This window comes from Alosa alosa, chromosome 23 (assembly GCF_017589495.1).
Source record: "Alosa alosa isolate M-15738 ecotype Scorff River chromosome 23, AALO_Geno_1.1, whole genome shotgun sequence".
Lineage (NCBI taxonomy): Eukaryota > Metazoa > Chordata > Actinopteri > Clupeiformes > Clupeidae > Alosa > Alosa alosa.
Window position 1 is genome coordinate 4,006,254 of NC_063211.1, and position 17,844 is coordinate 4,024,097.

Consider the following 17,844-nt stretch of genomic DNA (forward strand, 5'->3'; position numbering starts at 1 on the left):
ACACAAAACACTTTTATTTTGAAATATTGCACAAACTAGAGGTCAGAGGAAGAGTTGCAGCGGAGAAAGGCATTCGGTTTGTAAAATGTTTTACCTTTTGTTTGAAATGTCATGATTTGATCAAAATGTTTTATTAGTCCTACATCATTTTGTAACTCATTACTGGTTACTGTGGGAGTAAACTCGTTAACATAAAGATTATACATAATAAGTGATTTTTACTGTATGTTTCTGATGACATGTGGTCTGACACATAGCCATTTAATTAAAATTGTTTTCTCTCCCTCTCTCTCTTTAAATTGTCATGGGTGTTACTGTCATTGTTATTTCCCTTATGGGTTGAAAGCACAGGTATCCATTGCCTGCAAGGCATTTCTGTCTGACACACCTCCGCCGTCATCAGCTAGGATTCACCCTTCACAGATGTTTTGCCCCTTTAAAGTAGCCTGGGTGTTCCCATGCTGCCTTGCGCGCGATTTGATTCACGCTGCTAAGGCAGCCTGGAGACCATGGAGCAAATTTTCGCCTGAGATAGGGGACCAATCACAGAACAAGGGGGAAAGCAAGACAATGATGAGCTATGCACAGACGCATTTGATAGACATCCGTGGCACCCAATAAACGGATCTGGGCATTTTTTCAAATACGAGAAAATTAACGTTTGGTTCCCAGACCACGTCTCATTGAGAAGTGGTGGCGCTAGCCAGGCTACCTTTAAAGGAGAATTCCGGTGTGATATTGACTTAAAGTGTGTTGAAACATGATACCGAGTTTGAACATATGTCTCATAGCCGATTTCTACTTGTCCCCTGCACTCCGAAATCTGGCGCTAGTTAGCTGATGCTACCAACAACTTTTTCAATGGGAAAAAGTTGCAAAACAATCACTGTTTTACACCATTTACGAGGCTCAACATATCTCCACACTTTATTGGTAGACTTCTGAAGGCCCTGACATTTAAAACGAGCATTTGCAGCCATTTTGAATTTGGTCACGATAAGTCGAGCGGCGAATAAGAATGAACAGGTATGATAAGGGATCCAATTCCAAAAAAAATTCTGTGGAAATGCATGGATTACAGTTTCTTCCAAAGCAGACCTCTCCCTCCCACTAGGGGTGGGCATATCGATCCAAATATCGATAGTATCAATACCAACATTGGTATTGGTATCGGATCACCATTATGGGATCGATACTTTAATTTTACCTCACTTCCAATATCTCTTAGTTTGTTCAAAATGCATTGTTCCTGTTTCACCAAGGGCTAGCCTACAGTCATGCAAACACCATTCCTTTCACATTTTGCATGCCCGCTCTGCAATGTTTCGTTGCTGAAATGTTTGATATTTTATTCACGTCATAAATCATGACACAATGTTCTCCCCTATATAAAAGTATATAAACTGCTTTTAGTTACAAATATCAGTATATGGTATGGTATTGGTATAGGCAATACTGGCCCTATTATTAATTGGTATCGGATCGAAGCCAAATTTTACAGTATCGCACACCACTACCTCCCACTCCCTCTGGCTGGCCCTAAGATCCTTCGTTCCCCTACCTGGGGTCTCTTCGTTTGAGCCATAGCCAGAAGCTCCGTTTCTCTGCGTCCTCCGCCAGTCCCCTGAGCGTCCTTTTTTTTTTGCTTGGACCAGGTGACTCAGCCATTCAGAGCTTTGTAAGTAATGGATTTGTAAGCAACTGTAAAACTGTATTTATCATTCAAGTATTTATCACTCCCTCTGGGAGATGGTTGTCCTCGCCTCATCTCCTTCCCTGATGAAGCGTATCTGTGGTGTGGAGAATCACATGCTGGATCTGTTGGCTTTTTTTGTCCGAGTTCCTTCTGACATGACATGACATTGACATGACTTGTGTGTGTGTGTGTGTCTGGGATCTGTTGGCTTTGAGGCTGCATTCCTTTAGACATAACTGCTGTGTGTGTGTGTGCGTGCATGCGTGCGTGTGTCTGATTTGTTGGCTTTGAGGCTGCGTTTCTTTTGATGTGACTGACAACCTCTGGCAGCCTTGAAGTGATAAGACGCGCTCGTGTTGATGATTGCCAGCATGGCAGCAGTAGATAGATAATTCTACCAATAACAGCTCTGCCTCAAACCTCAAAGGCAGCAGGTCACTACGATAATATATGCACATACAGTACTGTAGGTATATCATATAAGTTATATATCGTATTTGTATTTTTTAAAATCCATTCCATAGATTTGGTGTATTCTTGGTGTATTGGGTTTTACATTTGGAATCATGTATGATCAAAGTGAAACGACTGGACTGATAGAATATATCAATGGCATGAGTGACAGGATATACAGGAGTCCATGTTTCCAGGACTGACTCATAGTGCCCATGGTGAATCCGTGTTTTTTTAAATGTTTTATCTTTCAATAAATGTAGATTACACAAACAACAACAACAACAAAACACAAATAATGATATTTCAAGGCCTTACTACTTACTTTTGATGAACGTACCGATACATCCAAAAGGGTAACCTAGGTCTATGCCCTTATCCCCCACCCCAACCTTCGACTCATCATTTCAGCTGTTGTCAGCAGGCTGGAGGCTCCACATCCCACTTGCCAGGAAACATTGGCATAATGTGTGCGCCATAAACAAAGGCATCATACAAAGCACTGGAGCTTACTGTGTGGGGTTTTCCAAAATCTTCACCTGGGAATATTCAGAAGTCTGTTTTCAGTGAAACTTATCACAAAAAAAGGCACATTTTGTGTGGACTAGGCTTTATTGTAAATATTTTAATACATTAAAGGAGAATTCCGGTGTGATATTGACCTAAAGTGTATTGAAACATGATACCGAGTGTGAATGTATGTCTCATAGCCCATCTCGGCTAAAATAATTCAGTGGAAATGCATGGATTCCAGTTGCTGCTACTGGAAGAAACTGGAATCCATGCATTTCCACTGAATTATTTTTGGAATCTGATCCCTTATCATACCTGTTCATTCTTACTCGTTGCTTTCGACTTATCGCGGACTAAATTCAAGATGGCTGCAAACGCTTAAACTTCGTGAAGATACTGTCTGTATAAATCGTCTTGTAAGTAAACTACCAGTGCTTTTCAAAGTTCTCAATGTCTCGTTTTTAAATGTCAGGGCCCTCGGAAGTCTACCAATGAAGTGTGGAGATACATTGAGCCCTCGTAAATGGGTGTAAAACAGTGATTTATTTGCATGGCTAGCCCGATGCGAAGCACCACTATTGAAAAAGCTGTTGGTAGCATCGGCTAACTAGCCAGATTTTTGGAGTGCAGGGGACAAGCCGAGATGGGCTATGAGACAAACGTTCACTTTCGGTATCATGTTTCAATACACTTTAGGTCAATATCACACCGGAATTCTCCTTTAATGTAAATTTCTGCAAGTGAAAAGGTGCTCTAGCATGATTATTTTCTCAGTATATGAAATTTCCCTCTTAAAATGTCATGAAGACGTTGGCTTGCAGGCTTTGGGAAAACATCTTATTTGTTCTTTTGTGTGCTGTTTGTTGTTTATTGATTTGCCTAAGTGTGCAACCTATAAGTGCAAGTTGTCACATGAGGAAAGGAATATATTTTTTATGCGGGATGACCAGTACATTACATTTATTTATTTGGCAGACCAAGGCAACTTACAGCAATAAAATAACATTTAAGCTACAATGCAGAGGAGACCTTAGCTAGGAATTACCTGCATCTGTCAATACTTTAGAGTTTGCAATAGCAATAGGCACATTGCCATAAACTGCTTGGGTATAGTGGTTCCCAAACCTTTCATGGCAGGCCTCCCTTTGACAACAAGAACACAAACAGGATAGATGGAGGCTGGCCATCGTAGGCCTGGTGTGGGATAAAAAAAGGTTACCCCACAGAGGGATCACTGATGCATGAACAGATTATACTGAAGAATTTTAAGATGCTAGTCTGTCAGTCAATATGAATATGGAATAGAATTTGGCTGGTCTTTTTGCAAGCCTTATTTAATATAATAATAATAATAATAATAATAATAATAAGCTTTATTTGTATAGCACCTTTCATACACAGAATGCAGCTCAAAGTGCTTTACATTTGGATAATAATAGTCAGTCAGTCATTATCAATCACTTTCACTTTTCTTTATTGCTGTGGCCGTTTATGATCCAATCAGCAACATATCAGAAATACTATTATACTACTATGGATATATAAAGGCTTTGCTGACAATATTTGTTTGATAGTGAAATAAACAGAGTGATCTTTTGTTCAAGTCAGACAAATGGTAACGTCTATTCGGGGGGGGATCACGTGTGTGTGTGTGTGCATTTGAGAATGAGACAACTTAAATTCTAATCTGCGGACCAGCTGGCATGCTGGTCTCCAGTCACTGATATCATGGGAATTGCCTTTTTAGGAGACACCTGATCGCAAGCTAAGCCAGCCTCACAAAGAGCTTATAAAGAGCCGAGGGTGTGTGGCCTGGGGATTGAAGAGGAGCGCGAGGAGGATGTGAGACAGGGCCTGTATGGAGACACAAGAAAATAAGAGCCATTGAAAAGACAACAAGCAGCGTGTTTTTCTTTTTCTGTCTTTAGAGCCTCTTGTCAGCCGAAAGATTAGTTGTCATATTGGAGCCTAATCAGCCGTAAGATTAGTTGTCATATTGGAAAGAGTGGGGTAACAGTTAGATAGATAGATAGATAGATCCTCAGGGGAAATTCAAGAAACTGTGCTCTTTTCGTAAACCAGTGCAAGAATTCTTTACCAACCTATAGGAGCCGTGCGGCTGGTTTCAGGCAGGTGATGGACCCTTTTGTAGAGAGATTCAAGGCTGGTATGGTGCTAGCTGGGGTTGGAGATGCTCTAGGATACTACAAAGGACACTGGGAAGGGTGTACATCTGGAGCTAAAATCCAGGAAGAGCTTGCGACTCTCGGGGGTCTGGCGGCCCTGAAACTGGACTCTGAAAATTGGCCATTAAGTGATGGAGCCCTGATGCTTATAACTACAGCCGAGGCATTGGTCACAGGTGAGGATTTGACCACACAGAACAGCGTTTCTCAAACATTTTCAAACGAAGGACCACTTAACCAATAAAAAAGAAATGCACAGACCACCTAAAAAAAGGCTAGACCTACTTCAACAGTATATTAGCCTACACAGTAGGCCTACTCGCTTGCTTACTGTCTTTGCACTTTGCTTATTGTGTCAGAGGATTCATATGATTTAAACTGGCGTAGCTTACATAGACAGTGTTGCAGAACTGTTTGGATTTACATACAAGTTGGTTCAGTATTGCAAACAACTCATCTACATCATATTTTACCACGTCTGCTCGCGGACCACTTGGGATAGCTTGCGGACCACACTTTGAGAAACACTGACATAGATGACTTCTAGATACGGAGCATACATAGCACACGTATGCTTTACTCCGACATTTCTTAGTCACCACGTTGTGCTGTTGTATGCTGTGCAATATGCCAATATGATGGTGTCATATTGAGTCTGTTATTAACATCGTCGTCATCATCATAACCCGATGATGCCTCTTTGTTATGTTGACGTATATCATCACTCATCTTTTGTAAAAAGAGAGAGAGAGAGAGAGAGACAGGAATAGCGACAACAGATCCATCTGTTTTTTTTTCCTGCATGCCCATTAGCACACTAAATACTTTCAGAAGTATTAAATATGTCAACAGAGTTTGACTGCTTCTTCAATTGCAATGAAATCATAATCAAATGAACCCATTTGAGGTCATGCATACATACATACATACATACATACATAAATACATGCATACACACACAGCTGGCTTTTGAAAAGTTTTAATACAATGTGTCTATGTATAAAATTATGACATGGCAAGATGTTGACACTTTTTTTTTTTATCACAGCAAGCAATGACACAGAGTGATGGTCTGATGTTGACAGGCTGTGTTCTTTTGATTGGCTGGGTTTGCTGCTTTGTTGTGTAATTGTGCTGCTTCTACAGTGTCTATGATGCCAGTGGGGGGGAAATATCAATGATAAATTATAAAATAGGTCACAGTTTGTAACTGACACCTTATAGAACATCTATGCACAATATAACTAACCGGATGACACGATTCAACGAAAGAGTTTTAAGAAACGAATGGTTTTGTAGTTATAATGTCCTTGACACAATCTAGACTCTTCTAACAACGACAGATAACATGTAATCTGAAATGGCAGAATAAGGTTCATTGTATACATACTCTCTTACAAACACTAACATAGTGTGTGAAACACAGAATGTTAAGACCCCTTTTGTCTATATCTGGACATTCATCTATATTCCCAAACACAGAGCTCAGATCTGTGAAACAATAGACGAGAGAGGCTCAGAGGGACTCTATAGTTGGATCCCCCCCAGACCACCTAATGCACGGAAAGTGTCGCTAAGTCCAGGCAGAAGCTAATCATAGCTAAACATAGCACAGCACAGCAACCACTCATCAGACAAGCATGCCAAACATTCAGGAGCCTAAGGAGGCTATCACCACACGTCTGTGTGAGTGATAGCGTCTGGTTTGGTGTCCTTGAAGCTCAAACAATGCAATAATGTGTTGGCGGTCCTCTCACAGCAAAACTCATTTTTCATTTACAAAAGTATGAGTTGAAATTTGTTTGATTGTTTGCATCTAAAGTATCTTGTCAAACACCAAACATCTGCTGCTACTCTGTGATGTGCAGTGTGTGTGTGTGTGTGTAATCACTTTAATCACAGATTATTGGTGCTTGGAGGACTTATATCGTGAGCTAGTGAAGCAGTATGTGGTGGCCATGGTGTTGCTGCAGGGTCGCCCCCCTGATCCCAGTACCGTGGAGGGCTGTGCCTATCTTAAGCCCGACAACTTCCTACTGGCCTGGCACACCCCCTTCAACGACAAAGGTCAGAGGTCACAGGCTTGAGGCCAACTATATGAGTAACATTGTTAAACTTATGACCAGACAAGCTTTTATATCAATGTCTAATTGTATAAAAAGTTAAGTATATTGTTTGTATCACAGAAATTGAAGGTGTACCTTTAAACCATACCATACAAAAGCTATTTTTCTGTATATTCCAAACTAAAATTTATTTCTGCATGACTGCTTTTCTTTTACTTTTGAGTACCCTTCAGACAAATTATTATTTGCAAACAAAAAATATTGTGTTTGTTGGTTTTGATTGGTTCTTGGGGATTGGACATTTTTAAATGTGTATATATGTGTGTATCTGTGTATATAAAATCTGTGTGTGTGTGTGTGTTGGTGTCAGGTTCAGGTTTTGGTGCTGCAACAAAAGCCATGTGTGTAGGAATGCGATACTGGCAACCAGAGAGACTCGACAGCCTTATCGAAGTGAGCATTGAGACAGGTCGTATGACTCACAATCATCCCACAGGTAACGTTCTTCCTAATCACTGCTCAAGACGTACTGCTGTGCAATATGTACGTTGGTAAACCTCCCTCCTAGAGCCTTAAGAGTAGTGCTAGCAAGAGAGCTAGCAGCCTGGGCTTTAAGCGTGTTTGCGAGCTCGACTCCTGAACATTCTAGAATTGTGTACATCCACAAGGGCAATCAGGCATGATTTCATGGTAATCACATATTAAAACAACACTATGTAGTTATTTTACCTTAAAGTGACTGCTTCAATCTCAATTTGAACCGAGTAGATTACTTGTACATTTGTTGATATTTGTGGCGGCCCGCATCAAGGGGTTGCAGTTTGTCTGGCTATGTTACTGATGGGATCATACGCACAGCAGCAAAGAGGAGTGACTGAATAATATGTCGGTATTTGTTGGGAGAGAATCTATCATGAATGTTGAGCCTTCTGGAGGTGCTGTGGGCCTAATCCAATGAAACACAGATGAAGGAAGGTGCTGCTTGATAACAGTGAAATTATCTCGAAAACCGTTCTGGGTGATACGTTCTGGGTGATACAATGGTTGCTTTGTTAGTGATTTTGTTTCTGACCTTAAATAGGCTTGGTTGTTGATAGACTGTTGTTTGAAATCCCCTTCCTATAGCACTAGGAATGTGTATTCACCTTATTCCGCGCGCAAACATGGGGGCGCTAGCTTTGCCCACATTGTCTCCGAACTTCCGATTGAGCAGTACATCCATTGCGATACATTGAGATAGCAGAGCTCTATCGAGATGACTGGCATCATATATTATGGGTCATCCTAAAGTTAGGAACGTTTATTTAGGATTTTGGTGACTTAAGACATTTCTGTTATACAGCTTTCCTATCTGAAGTTAGGAAAAAACTGACTTTGGAGCGGCTGTTCTATAAGTTAGCCTCTCTATCCTCTTCTGCTGTGTTATCCCAATGAAGCTAACTAGACGTAGCTAGCCGACTGGAAGTTTAAAGACAACGTGGAATTTAAAAAAATGGGCGGGGCTGAATAAGGTGATTTGAAAAAATCTGAGCTTGTCTGAGCTAAGTGTAAAGGGGGAATTCACATTATACGCAGCATGCACTCGCCGCTAGCTTGCTTTTGGTTGAGGTACTGTATTGTCCCAAAAATGTTGTTGTGCTTGCTGCCTGGCTTAGCACAAAATACTTAGTGGCACACAAAAAGAGCAGCAAAGCGGCAAAATGCTGCTTATGCCACACTTTGCTCAGCGCAGCAGCGGCAAACCAGTTCTTGCGCAAGCACGCCATTGAAAAATAATGGGTTTCATAGCCCAGTGCTGCCATTTGCACGTGTAATGTGAACCCTGCTTAACCTGTAGCCTCTGATCCTACAGGTTTCCTGGGCTCGCTCTGCACAGCGCTGTTTGCCTCTTATGCCCTACAGGGCAAGCCAGTGGTCAGCTGGGGTCGTGACCTTCTGAAAGTCATTCCTAAAGCTGAGGAATACTGCAGAAAAACCATTCGTCACTTGGCAGGTAGAAGAAAAAAAGAGAGAACATGTGTATATTTATTTATTGATTAAATTGTTTATTTAATGTTTAAATTGTATATTTATGTATTGTTTAAGATCTATATACATCTACAGGGAAATGCATTCTAAACTTAAACCATTTGAGATTTCTTTGATCTTTCATTGATTTCTTTTTAATTATTATGTACTTTACTTTTTAAGCTATTTTTTTTTCATTATTACCCTTTTATGCTTTTTTGCTATTACTCTTTGCTTTTGTTTATGTAAAGCATGTTGAATGACCCCTGTGCTTAAAATGTGCTATATAAACTTGACTTGTAAAACAAGAGCGTTATCTCACAAAGGCAATATGTCACATATTGTCAAAATTATATTTGACATATTAGCCTGTTAGCACTTGCACATCTCCCTCTATGGTTTGCGTAGCCTACATGCTTACTCCCCAGAGTACCTGGAGAGATGGTTTTATTTTGAAGCCAAGTGGCAGTTTTACCTGGAGGAAAGAGGGATCATAGAGGAAGGACAAGACAAGCCCATCTTTCCTGGGAACTATGATGCTGTCGAGACAGACAAGGTGATTAAACACACACACACACACACACAAACACACACATACAAATATAATGCAAAACATGCAGTAAATTAATATGGATGTATATTGTATCAGTACAGTAACTTTCTGTTCCTTTATGCCAAGATGTATAAGCACTGGAGCTCCGAAGGGCGGCCAGGGAGAAGAGGACATGACGCTCCCATGGTCGCATATGATGCTCTAGTGGCTGCAGGGTCTGACTGGACAGAGCTATGCAAAAGAGCAATGTTCCATGGAGGTACAGTATAATGACATGTGTATGCATTACATTTACATTTAGCAGACACTTTTTGTCCAAAGTTATTTACATATGTCAGTTATATCACACGGGATTACATTGTCCCCGGAGCAACTTGGGGATAAGTGCCTTGCTCAAGGGCACAACGGTGGAAGCCAGGAATTGAACCCACAAATCCATCTTCAGTGATCTGATCACAAGTGGTCAGTTCTCAATACAAGTGTGAACTTGTCTGAGACGCATATGCCTATATGTCCAGAGTCTAAAGACAGGTGGTCAGCAACATCTCTGAATACATGTGTAAACCACGGTGTGTCTTGTCTGACTACTTATGATCGGATCACACAAGGCACATTCTAAACAAATGTAAACACGTGCAATGTATACTATATATAATCAAGCTGATTAGAAGATCAGGTGCTGGTCTAAAGGTGAGCTGATGACATGTAGTGTGTGTTTGTGTCCTGTAGGAGAGAGCAGTGCAACAGGTCTAATAGCAGGATGTCTTTATGGGCTTTTGCACGGACTGTCAAAAGTACCGGCTGGACTGTACCAGACTGTGGACAAACGCGAGCAGCTGGAGGAACTAGGAGGGAAGCTCTTCCATGCAGCAGCAAAAGAGAAGTACACAGAGAAATAGTGGAAAACCACAGCTCAGCGTGTCCTCACATCTCCCCGTCTTTCCCTAGTTTCTTTTTTTCGTTTTGCTAAATTTATGTTTGCTTTGTTATTCAACAATCAAAGATATTGATATCTTAATTTTCACAGATATTATTAAATCTGTTTTTTGTTGTTGTAGTATTGGATAAGGGGCATTTTGCATAACAGTAAATACTGTTTGTAAAAGAATAGTTCTTATAATAATAGAGATGTGTAGAAGTGTTTTGCTGTTGGAACTAAGTCTTTACCGGCCTGTGTTGTTACAGCTATCTTTGAGTGTTTACTAAATAACTGATATATTTTCAAAACTGATATTTTTTTGAAATCGTACTCACATCACCTGAATGTTTTTAGGAGATAAATAATTTAATGATTTTTACTGGAATTGCATATACCAAGATGGACACCTATTGAGTTGGCTATAACTAACTAACTTGGCTAATTGCATGATGATCAGTGACTGCGTTTATCTGCATTTTGGTATCCCGGCTATGATCCGGATTTTGAGTGGTTGTGTGTTGCGCATGGAAACATCATATCCCCAGTTCAGAACCCCCGGATAAGCCCATATCCTGGTTTTGAGAAATCCGGTTTTGCTAGCTGGGATACTAAAGGAACTGGGATACTGTTCCATGTTTATACCTTATTCTGGACATGTGGCTGGCTGCATGCATAATTGTTGGTAACCAGGATACTAGTATTCATAATGCATATGGGTTTCTCTGTGCATATTCCGAATATGATCAAAACTGGGATAAGCCTCATAACCAGGAGACTTGTAAACGCAGTCAGTGTTCAAAATGAATGACCTGCTGTATAAGCCCTCATTCATTTGTCTGTGTTTTCAGGGTCGTTCACATACGCCATATTGGGTGAGTACAGGTTGAAGGAAAATTAAGTAATCTCACTTTAGAGATGTAGTTTCATCATATATACTGTACATTGTATCAATTTTAAAACATCAATTTAAGCAGGTTACAGAAGATGGCAAAAACATTCTTTGGATTGTAATGAAATATGATTGCTTCTGTGACCTGCCTGATTATGTGGAATTATGAAAATTCTACTACAGGAAATTGTTTATTGAGTTAGAATGTTTTTGTGATCAAATTCTTCAAGCGCATTGCTTCTTTCAGCATATACTATTCACAATCCCCATCAATACCATCCCCTCTTCAGCAAACTTGTGTAAACTGCACAGACTGGAGACACCCTTAAAATAATCCCCACAGGCGTTTAAATATTACCATTGTTATTTAAGCAGAGGTGACTAACATTTAAACGCGTCTGTGATATTCACCCTTTCCTTTCATGGGTTTATTACTCACATTAGACAGCTGATCTTCACTTGCACCCGCATGGCTTATGATGGATCAGACTGCATGGCCAGATAAACAGGTGCTAATCACTCGTTATTTGCACTCATCATCTCTGTTTAGCTCTGTTTCTGTTCAGGGAGTGTACACATTCGGTTACACATTTAAGACTTGTGGTTTGGGGTGTTACCCCGTTAACAGCAATACTGTGATGTAGCCTATGACGGGTGAAGTCTATCAAGATTGCCCTAGTAAAGACAATCTTGTTAGTTAACTCTGTTATTGTATCTTTGGCAGACTAGTGAATTGAATGGCTATTATAGACTTATGTTATTCAGCAGCAGTGCACCACCAACATTAAAGGATTAATGACACATTATTTCCGTGTTCCTCCTGTTGTTTTATAAATTAAACTGAGTCTGAGCTATTTTCTCATGTTTTGCTGTGCCCCTCGGAATACTCCGAAATTCACGCCCTTCGTTCTGAGAATTTTCAAGGATGCATCTGTGGATCCTCAGGTGAACATAAATACCGTAAAACTTATAATAATCGCCGAGTCCCTAAGAGACGTCTGTCTCTTTTAAACGCATGGCGTGGCTACAGGTTTGGGTTAAAGGCCGGTCTCCAGTAGAGGCCTGGTCTGTTTTTTAGTTTCGGGTTGTATTTAATCTTCTAAAACCCGTCAGATCGTCTGTTTAAAGATTCGCAATGACACGAAACCGTTACAGAAAGGAGGTTACAGCAGTGTGAATTAGATGTTGCACGTTGTTATAAGCCGTCGCAAAGCATTCACATGTCTGGTCACAGTTGCAAGGTTTTAGAATGTTGCATCAAGTTGCTGCTCACCTCGTTGCAAATCTTGGGTGTGATTTGGGCTTAAGTATGGCGCAGACTGCGCACGTTATGATTAGATGGCATTAAAAGACTGCGGTGGGGAAAAGCTAGAGTTCCAAATTGTATAACTTTTTTTCCAATATGAACTATGCCTATATGTCCGACTTCATGCTGTTTCATTCGTGCTGAAAAGGAGGGAGAATGAAACATTAAGCACGTTCCACTTTTGCATAAATAATTCCTGAACGGTTTTGGTCAGGGCTGATAATGCAACTGTATTTGACAAAGGACCGATATAGGCTATTTGCTAGTGACAAAATATGAGCTTTCAGTGTGATACGATCTCTTTGTAGATTATGTTTAATTAAAACGTGTTCCATCTGTTCTGGCTATCCCCGCTATTTGGATCTTACTGTATCTCACTCAATGAACAACATCTCAACACTAAATGAATGATGATCCGTAATTGTCAACAGATAGCCTAGTCATATAGGTAGACATTCAGTGTGTTTGAAATAATTAATTCGATAATATTTTCCATCTTTACAGAGGAAAAGTTTTGTGTAAAGGGAATTAAAGGCCTGTCTCATATAGACGCCTGTCTCTAATACTAGCCGGTGCAGGTGATTTGGAAAAATAAAAGCCCGGGCTATTATTTGGAGTTTTACGGTACCCAAAATTCTCTGCGTTGACATGCATTGGAGCAGCACCATTGTCAAAACGGAAGCATGCAGTTAAAAGCGGAAGTGCTCAGGCAGAACCGCGGTGATGTGCACGTCCACAAGCTAGTCTGTTCCAAAGCAGAGTCCGAAAATGCTAGGGACTCCAGCCACATCTTCGTAGAACCAGACTCGCAAGGAAATATTCTATCAGGGAAGCATGCGCGAATTTAGGACACAGCAAAAGTGTTTCATTCCCTACGTTCTAATTTGCTACACTGGTGACGGAAAACCAACTAGTGTGTCAGAAAAAAAGGCTTGAACATGGGGCTTTATGACATCATTTTAATTCGGTAGAATTGTTCTGTTAATGGAAAACCGTTTTTATGCTTCTTATGTCGCTCAAAATTAAATGGATATAAGAGTTAGTTCGCTTGAAACTCTGATGGAAAAGGGGCGACAAGGGATTCATGCTCTACTCATTTTAGAGAGGAGAGATTTAGTCTGCGTGTGTCAAATTTTTTTTAAAAAGCTTTTGCTCATTAGGTACATGTAAACATAGACTTATACCAGTTTGTAGGTGTTCTTTTTAACTTTGTCCTTCAAAGTTAAGTTTGGTTTAGTTTTCAAAATTTCTCATGTGTCATGGTAAAGACAGATGGTCAAGTCTCGCTACATCTTTACTGGAGAACCTCATAGCTTGTTACTTAATTCCCTCTTCTTTCTTTTGATAAAAGCATCTGTTAAATAAATAACCATGATTGAAAGTTATTGCTGTATTAGATTGAAAGTTCCCTAATACAACTAAAGTAATTCAGTTCTAATTTGTTCTTATACAGCAAAATGTAATTGTTCTAAAAAAGTGCACAGTGGTTTGTTAGTGCGGATTTATTTGTGTGTATAACTTTGCATAACTACTTAGTATGCGTTCTGCTTGTGCCTGCAGGATCAACCGTCTATTTATGCTTTATGGTTGTGATTGATTGATTCTAGTTAATGAAAATAATTATGCTTCTAGATTATGCCATTTCCAGATACTTCCTTCTGCACCCTTTTCGCACACTTCCCTCTGCACCTGCTTTTCACATTTGCCGTCCGACAATTGTATAAATCTGCCGCCCACTGCAAGCCAAATTCCACCACGCGAACTTTTTTTTATTTTATTTCTGTTGCGCACCAGAAACTTTCACATGCTCACCAGAAACTCAAAGCCCCTAAGAGGACATGGGGAAAACATTTCTTTGTTTCAAGTGCGCACCAGATAGTTTCTCGTGCTCACCAAAAATGTTCCTTTTAGGGGCTGCGTTGATATTGTGTGAGTATATTGTAATTCTTTTCCCGAGCAAAATGAAGCCTTTTATCTCATTCAGACCCATGATGATGGCAAAGGTGTGGGCAGCAACGACAGCTCCCTTGGACTCCAAAACTCTGAGGCGAATTATTCGCGACAGGATGACCCTCCCAGGAGTGCGTGCCGTTCTGGAATGCCTTCTACAGTACCTCATCCAGGAGTTATCCAACAGAAACAACCTGCAGAATGACAAGAAGAGCCAAGAAAGGTCGGAACCAAAACACATCATCAAAAATGGAGCACAAGAAAGCAGTGACATTAGACATATAACATCATTCCAGCTCCTTCGAGCCAAGTTCCTGAGACCCAAATCCGATCAAACTCAAACTCGACAATGCAAAGTAGGGTCTTGCTCTTTCAAGCGGTCTGGTGGCCTTGTCAGGCAAGCCTCCAGAGATTCGATGAAGCGACAAACAGTAGGTGTTCGAAGTGTGAAACACTTGTCAGCCATCTTTGCAGCCAAGGAAAAGAGCGACGCCAACAACATGCGGATGGTACAGCATGGGGCCAGACCACATGTCAGGAGATCGGTTTTAGCTGCCTTAGAGAAGTTTGAGACCATTGGTTCTGTCCACAGTGGAGATGATTGTGTAACAGCTCGGAAAAACAAAGATACTGATGAACATGTGAATGACAAATGTCAAAGAACAAAAGGGAGAGGTCAAGGATCAGATAAGTCAGCTAGAGTTCAAAGCCCAACAAAGAATGTAGATGGAAACCAATCAGAGCAACACTCTCTTAAAAACTCTACATGTGGCTTAGTGATGGCAGAGGCTGTGTGGACCGTGGCAACAGATCATGCAGATATTGTACAGCAGGTTCCTGGAGAAGTAACTGCAAGTGAACTTTCAGGTGAGGATGTACAAGAGAAAAGCTCAGATAATGGCAGGCACATCTCACCTCAGACAGCTCAGCAAGTGAAATGGGCCAATGTGGAGGAAGATAGTGTCTGTGAGGTGGTTCAACAGAACAGCTCTGAACCTCACAGTAATCTGTGCATCACTGTTGAACCACAGAACACACAGAGGGTTGCCATTCTATCGTATCCCCAGGTCTGGTGGTTGCCCACTACTGAATTGCCATTAGTGACACCGCTGAGTATAGATTCACAACATTGCACTAACCAATCATCATTAGTATTAGATTATTTGGAAACCCAATCCACAGATCTTACTGGGGAGGCTGATGGAAAGCAAGTCACTAAATGTTTACATGCAGCAGAGTCACATGACTCCAAACCTTGCCAGGACCTCTGTGAACAACCACAACTCTGTGAGTCAGATCCACAGGAATTCCTATACGAGTGTCCATCTGTTCCAGGTGGTTCCTTCCACCCTCAACCAGATTTACAGCCCCAGGAATCAGAATTCCAGAGCGAGGCTTCTGTCTCACAGAAAAACCTGAATTACAATTCAGACTCGGTAGATTCCAATAGACCTCTAACTCAATCTCAAAATGATCTTATCACAAAAGCACAGCTATCAGAATTCCAGAGTGAGGCGTCTGTCTCACAGAAAAACCTGAATCACAATTCAGACTCAGTAGAACACGGATGCCAATCAAATAGACCTCAACCTCAGTCTCAAAATGAACTCATCCCAACTCACGCTAAGATGTCAGAAAGTGATGAAACGAGTTCACCTCCTGAAGCCGTCACATCACAATCAGAAGGACCAGACACCGAAACACATGTGACGTGTGCTGAACTATCTGACACTTCAACAACCCAGTTGTGTAGACAGATAATTAATAAAACATTTAATGCCGGTTCTCCTCACACAGCAAGTCATGGACAAGGTGAATGCAACAATAAGCCAGCCATTGTACATACAAACAAAGGTGGGAGGTTGTCTATACCAGTGGAAAATAAGACATTGCAAGGGGATGAGCATGAAGGTATCATCCTATGCCAAAAGAAAGAGGATAATTTGAAAACAGAGATTCCGACTAAAAGCCCTTCACAGAATGAGGAAGCTGAAAGCTGCCGTCTACAAGCCCAGTCTGTTAGAGCAAAATATAGAACATTTCAATATGAAGATCCATGCAAGGAGAAGAAGTACATTCCCAAGACAATTAGATTCACAGACACATTTTAATTTTTAAATTATATTTAATGATAGTATACATATCTTAGAAGCTATTATTGTCTAACTACACATTGTATTTTGCGAATACAATTGATATGCTTTAATTTAATATATTTATGTTCAATATTTCATGTGGACCTCATTTATCAAGATCAGAACACCCACTGTACAAAAGTGTGTGTTTGCTGTATGCTGTGCCTAACGTGTTATTCCCTCAATTGGTTATATGATTGTTATTCCTCAACCGACTTAAATGAATAGCAAGCTTGCATCCTGGCGGGAAAATCCAGGGCAGAACAATGCTAATCAACCCCCATGCTCTCAGGCATGTTACTGAACCTCCCGTATCAGAACAACCAGACAGAAGCAGCTTCCATTGCCATCACCCTCATAAATAGCTGACCAGTATACGCCAAACACCTTTTGGTTCTTCTGATAGCTATTACACTCTGCTTTGCGTTTTGATTCGTCGCCCAGCCACCACACTGGGCCCCCTGAGAGGAGGGTAGGCCGGACACAGTTTTCTGTGAATATCTTGAGAACCGTAGGACCTAGGATGACCTTTGTTGGTCTCAAGGGGCCATGTCAACCCATCCCCATATCCACTCATTTGAGATATAGCACCACCTAGTTAAAAATTAAAAAGCAGAAATGAGTCGTTGGAATATCTTTGGCTGACATGTTCAAAACTGCACAAAATTTGAAGAGCAAGATCATTATGCAGTCCCTCCAGGATTTCGCGAGGATTTTTTGAGATTGTTGCAATCTAAAATGCCTGATTTCGCAACAACTTTTCTAAAAAATTGCGATGGAAGTTGCGATGTTTTTAGCTGTTTGTTGCGAAGAAATTGCGGGAGGAAGTGAAAATTGCAAAAATAGTTGCGATTTTTTTATTTTTATTATTATTTTTTCATTCAGGGCAATTAAGGTTAGTAAGACGAAAATCACAATGATCATCTTGATGCTTATTAAAAAGGGTAAGTAAAGGTAAATAGTAAGGGTTACAGAAAATCAAGGTAGGCCTACTTTATTTGTGTAAATACTTTGACTGGGGTAATTTACAAAGCAGTATAACCTTTCGTAGAACTGTCCAAAAAAGACAGCCTCCTAAAAAGATGGCATCATGTCATGTTTCAATACATTCATATATGTTGTAATTCATATTAAGTTCATATATTTGTAATAATTCATTTTCTGTGACTTG

General features: G+C 40.5%; 1 protein-coding gene across 1 annotated transcript; it reads left to right on the forward strand.

The window, feature by feature from the left end:
- Nucleotides 1–4,470: 4,470 nt before the first annotated feature.
- On the forward strand, nt 4,471–16,949 carry adprhl1 (ADP-ribosylhydrolase like 1). Its single transcript, XM_048234347.1, has 9 exons — nt 4,471–5,024; nt 6,751–6,915; nt 7,285–7,410; nt 8,767–8,907; nt 9,350–9,477; nt 9,601–9,733; nt 10,204–10,357; nt 11,242–11,265; nt 14,573–16,949. Exons 1-9 carry the CDS (start codon nt 4,799–4,801, stop codon nt 16,647–16,649), a joined length of 3,174 nt encoding a protein of 1,057 aa, XP_048090304.1. The 5' UTR covers nt 4,471–4,798; the 3' UTR covers nt 16,650–16,949.
- The last annotated feature ends 895 nt before the right edge of the window (nt 16,950–17,844 follow it).

Excerpts from the sequence above, each read along its gene's own strand:
- adprhl1 (XM_048234347.1), top strand. The coding sequence starts at position 4,799 with ATGGACCCTTTTGTAGAGAGATTCAAGGCTGGTATGGTGCTAGCTGGG. Across the intron at positions 6,916-7,284 it reads CACCCCCTTCAACGACAAAG|GTTCAGGTTTTGGTGCTGCA; the intron begins GTCAGAGGTCAC and ends TGTTGGTGTCAG. Across the intron at positions 11,266-14,572 it reads GTTCACATACGCCATATTGG|ACCCATGATGATGGCAAAGG; the intron begins GTGAGTACAGGT and ends TATCTCATTCAG.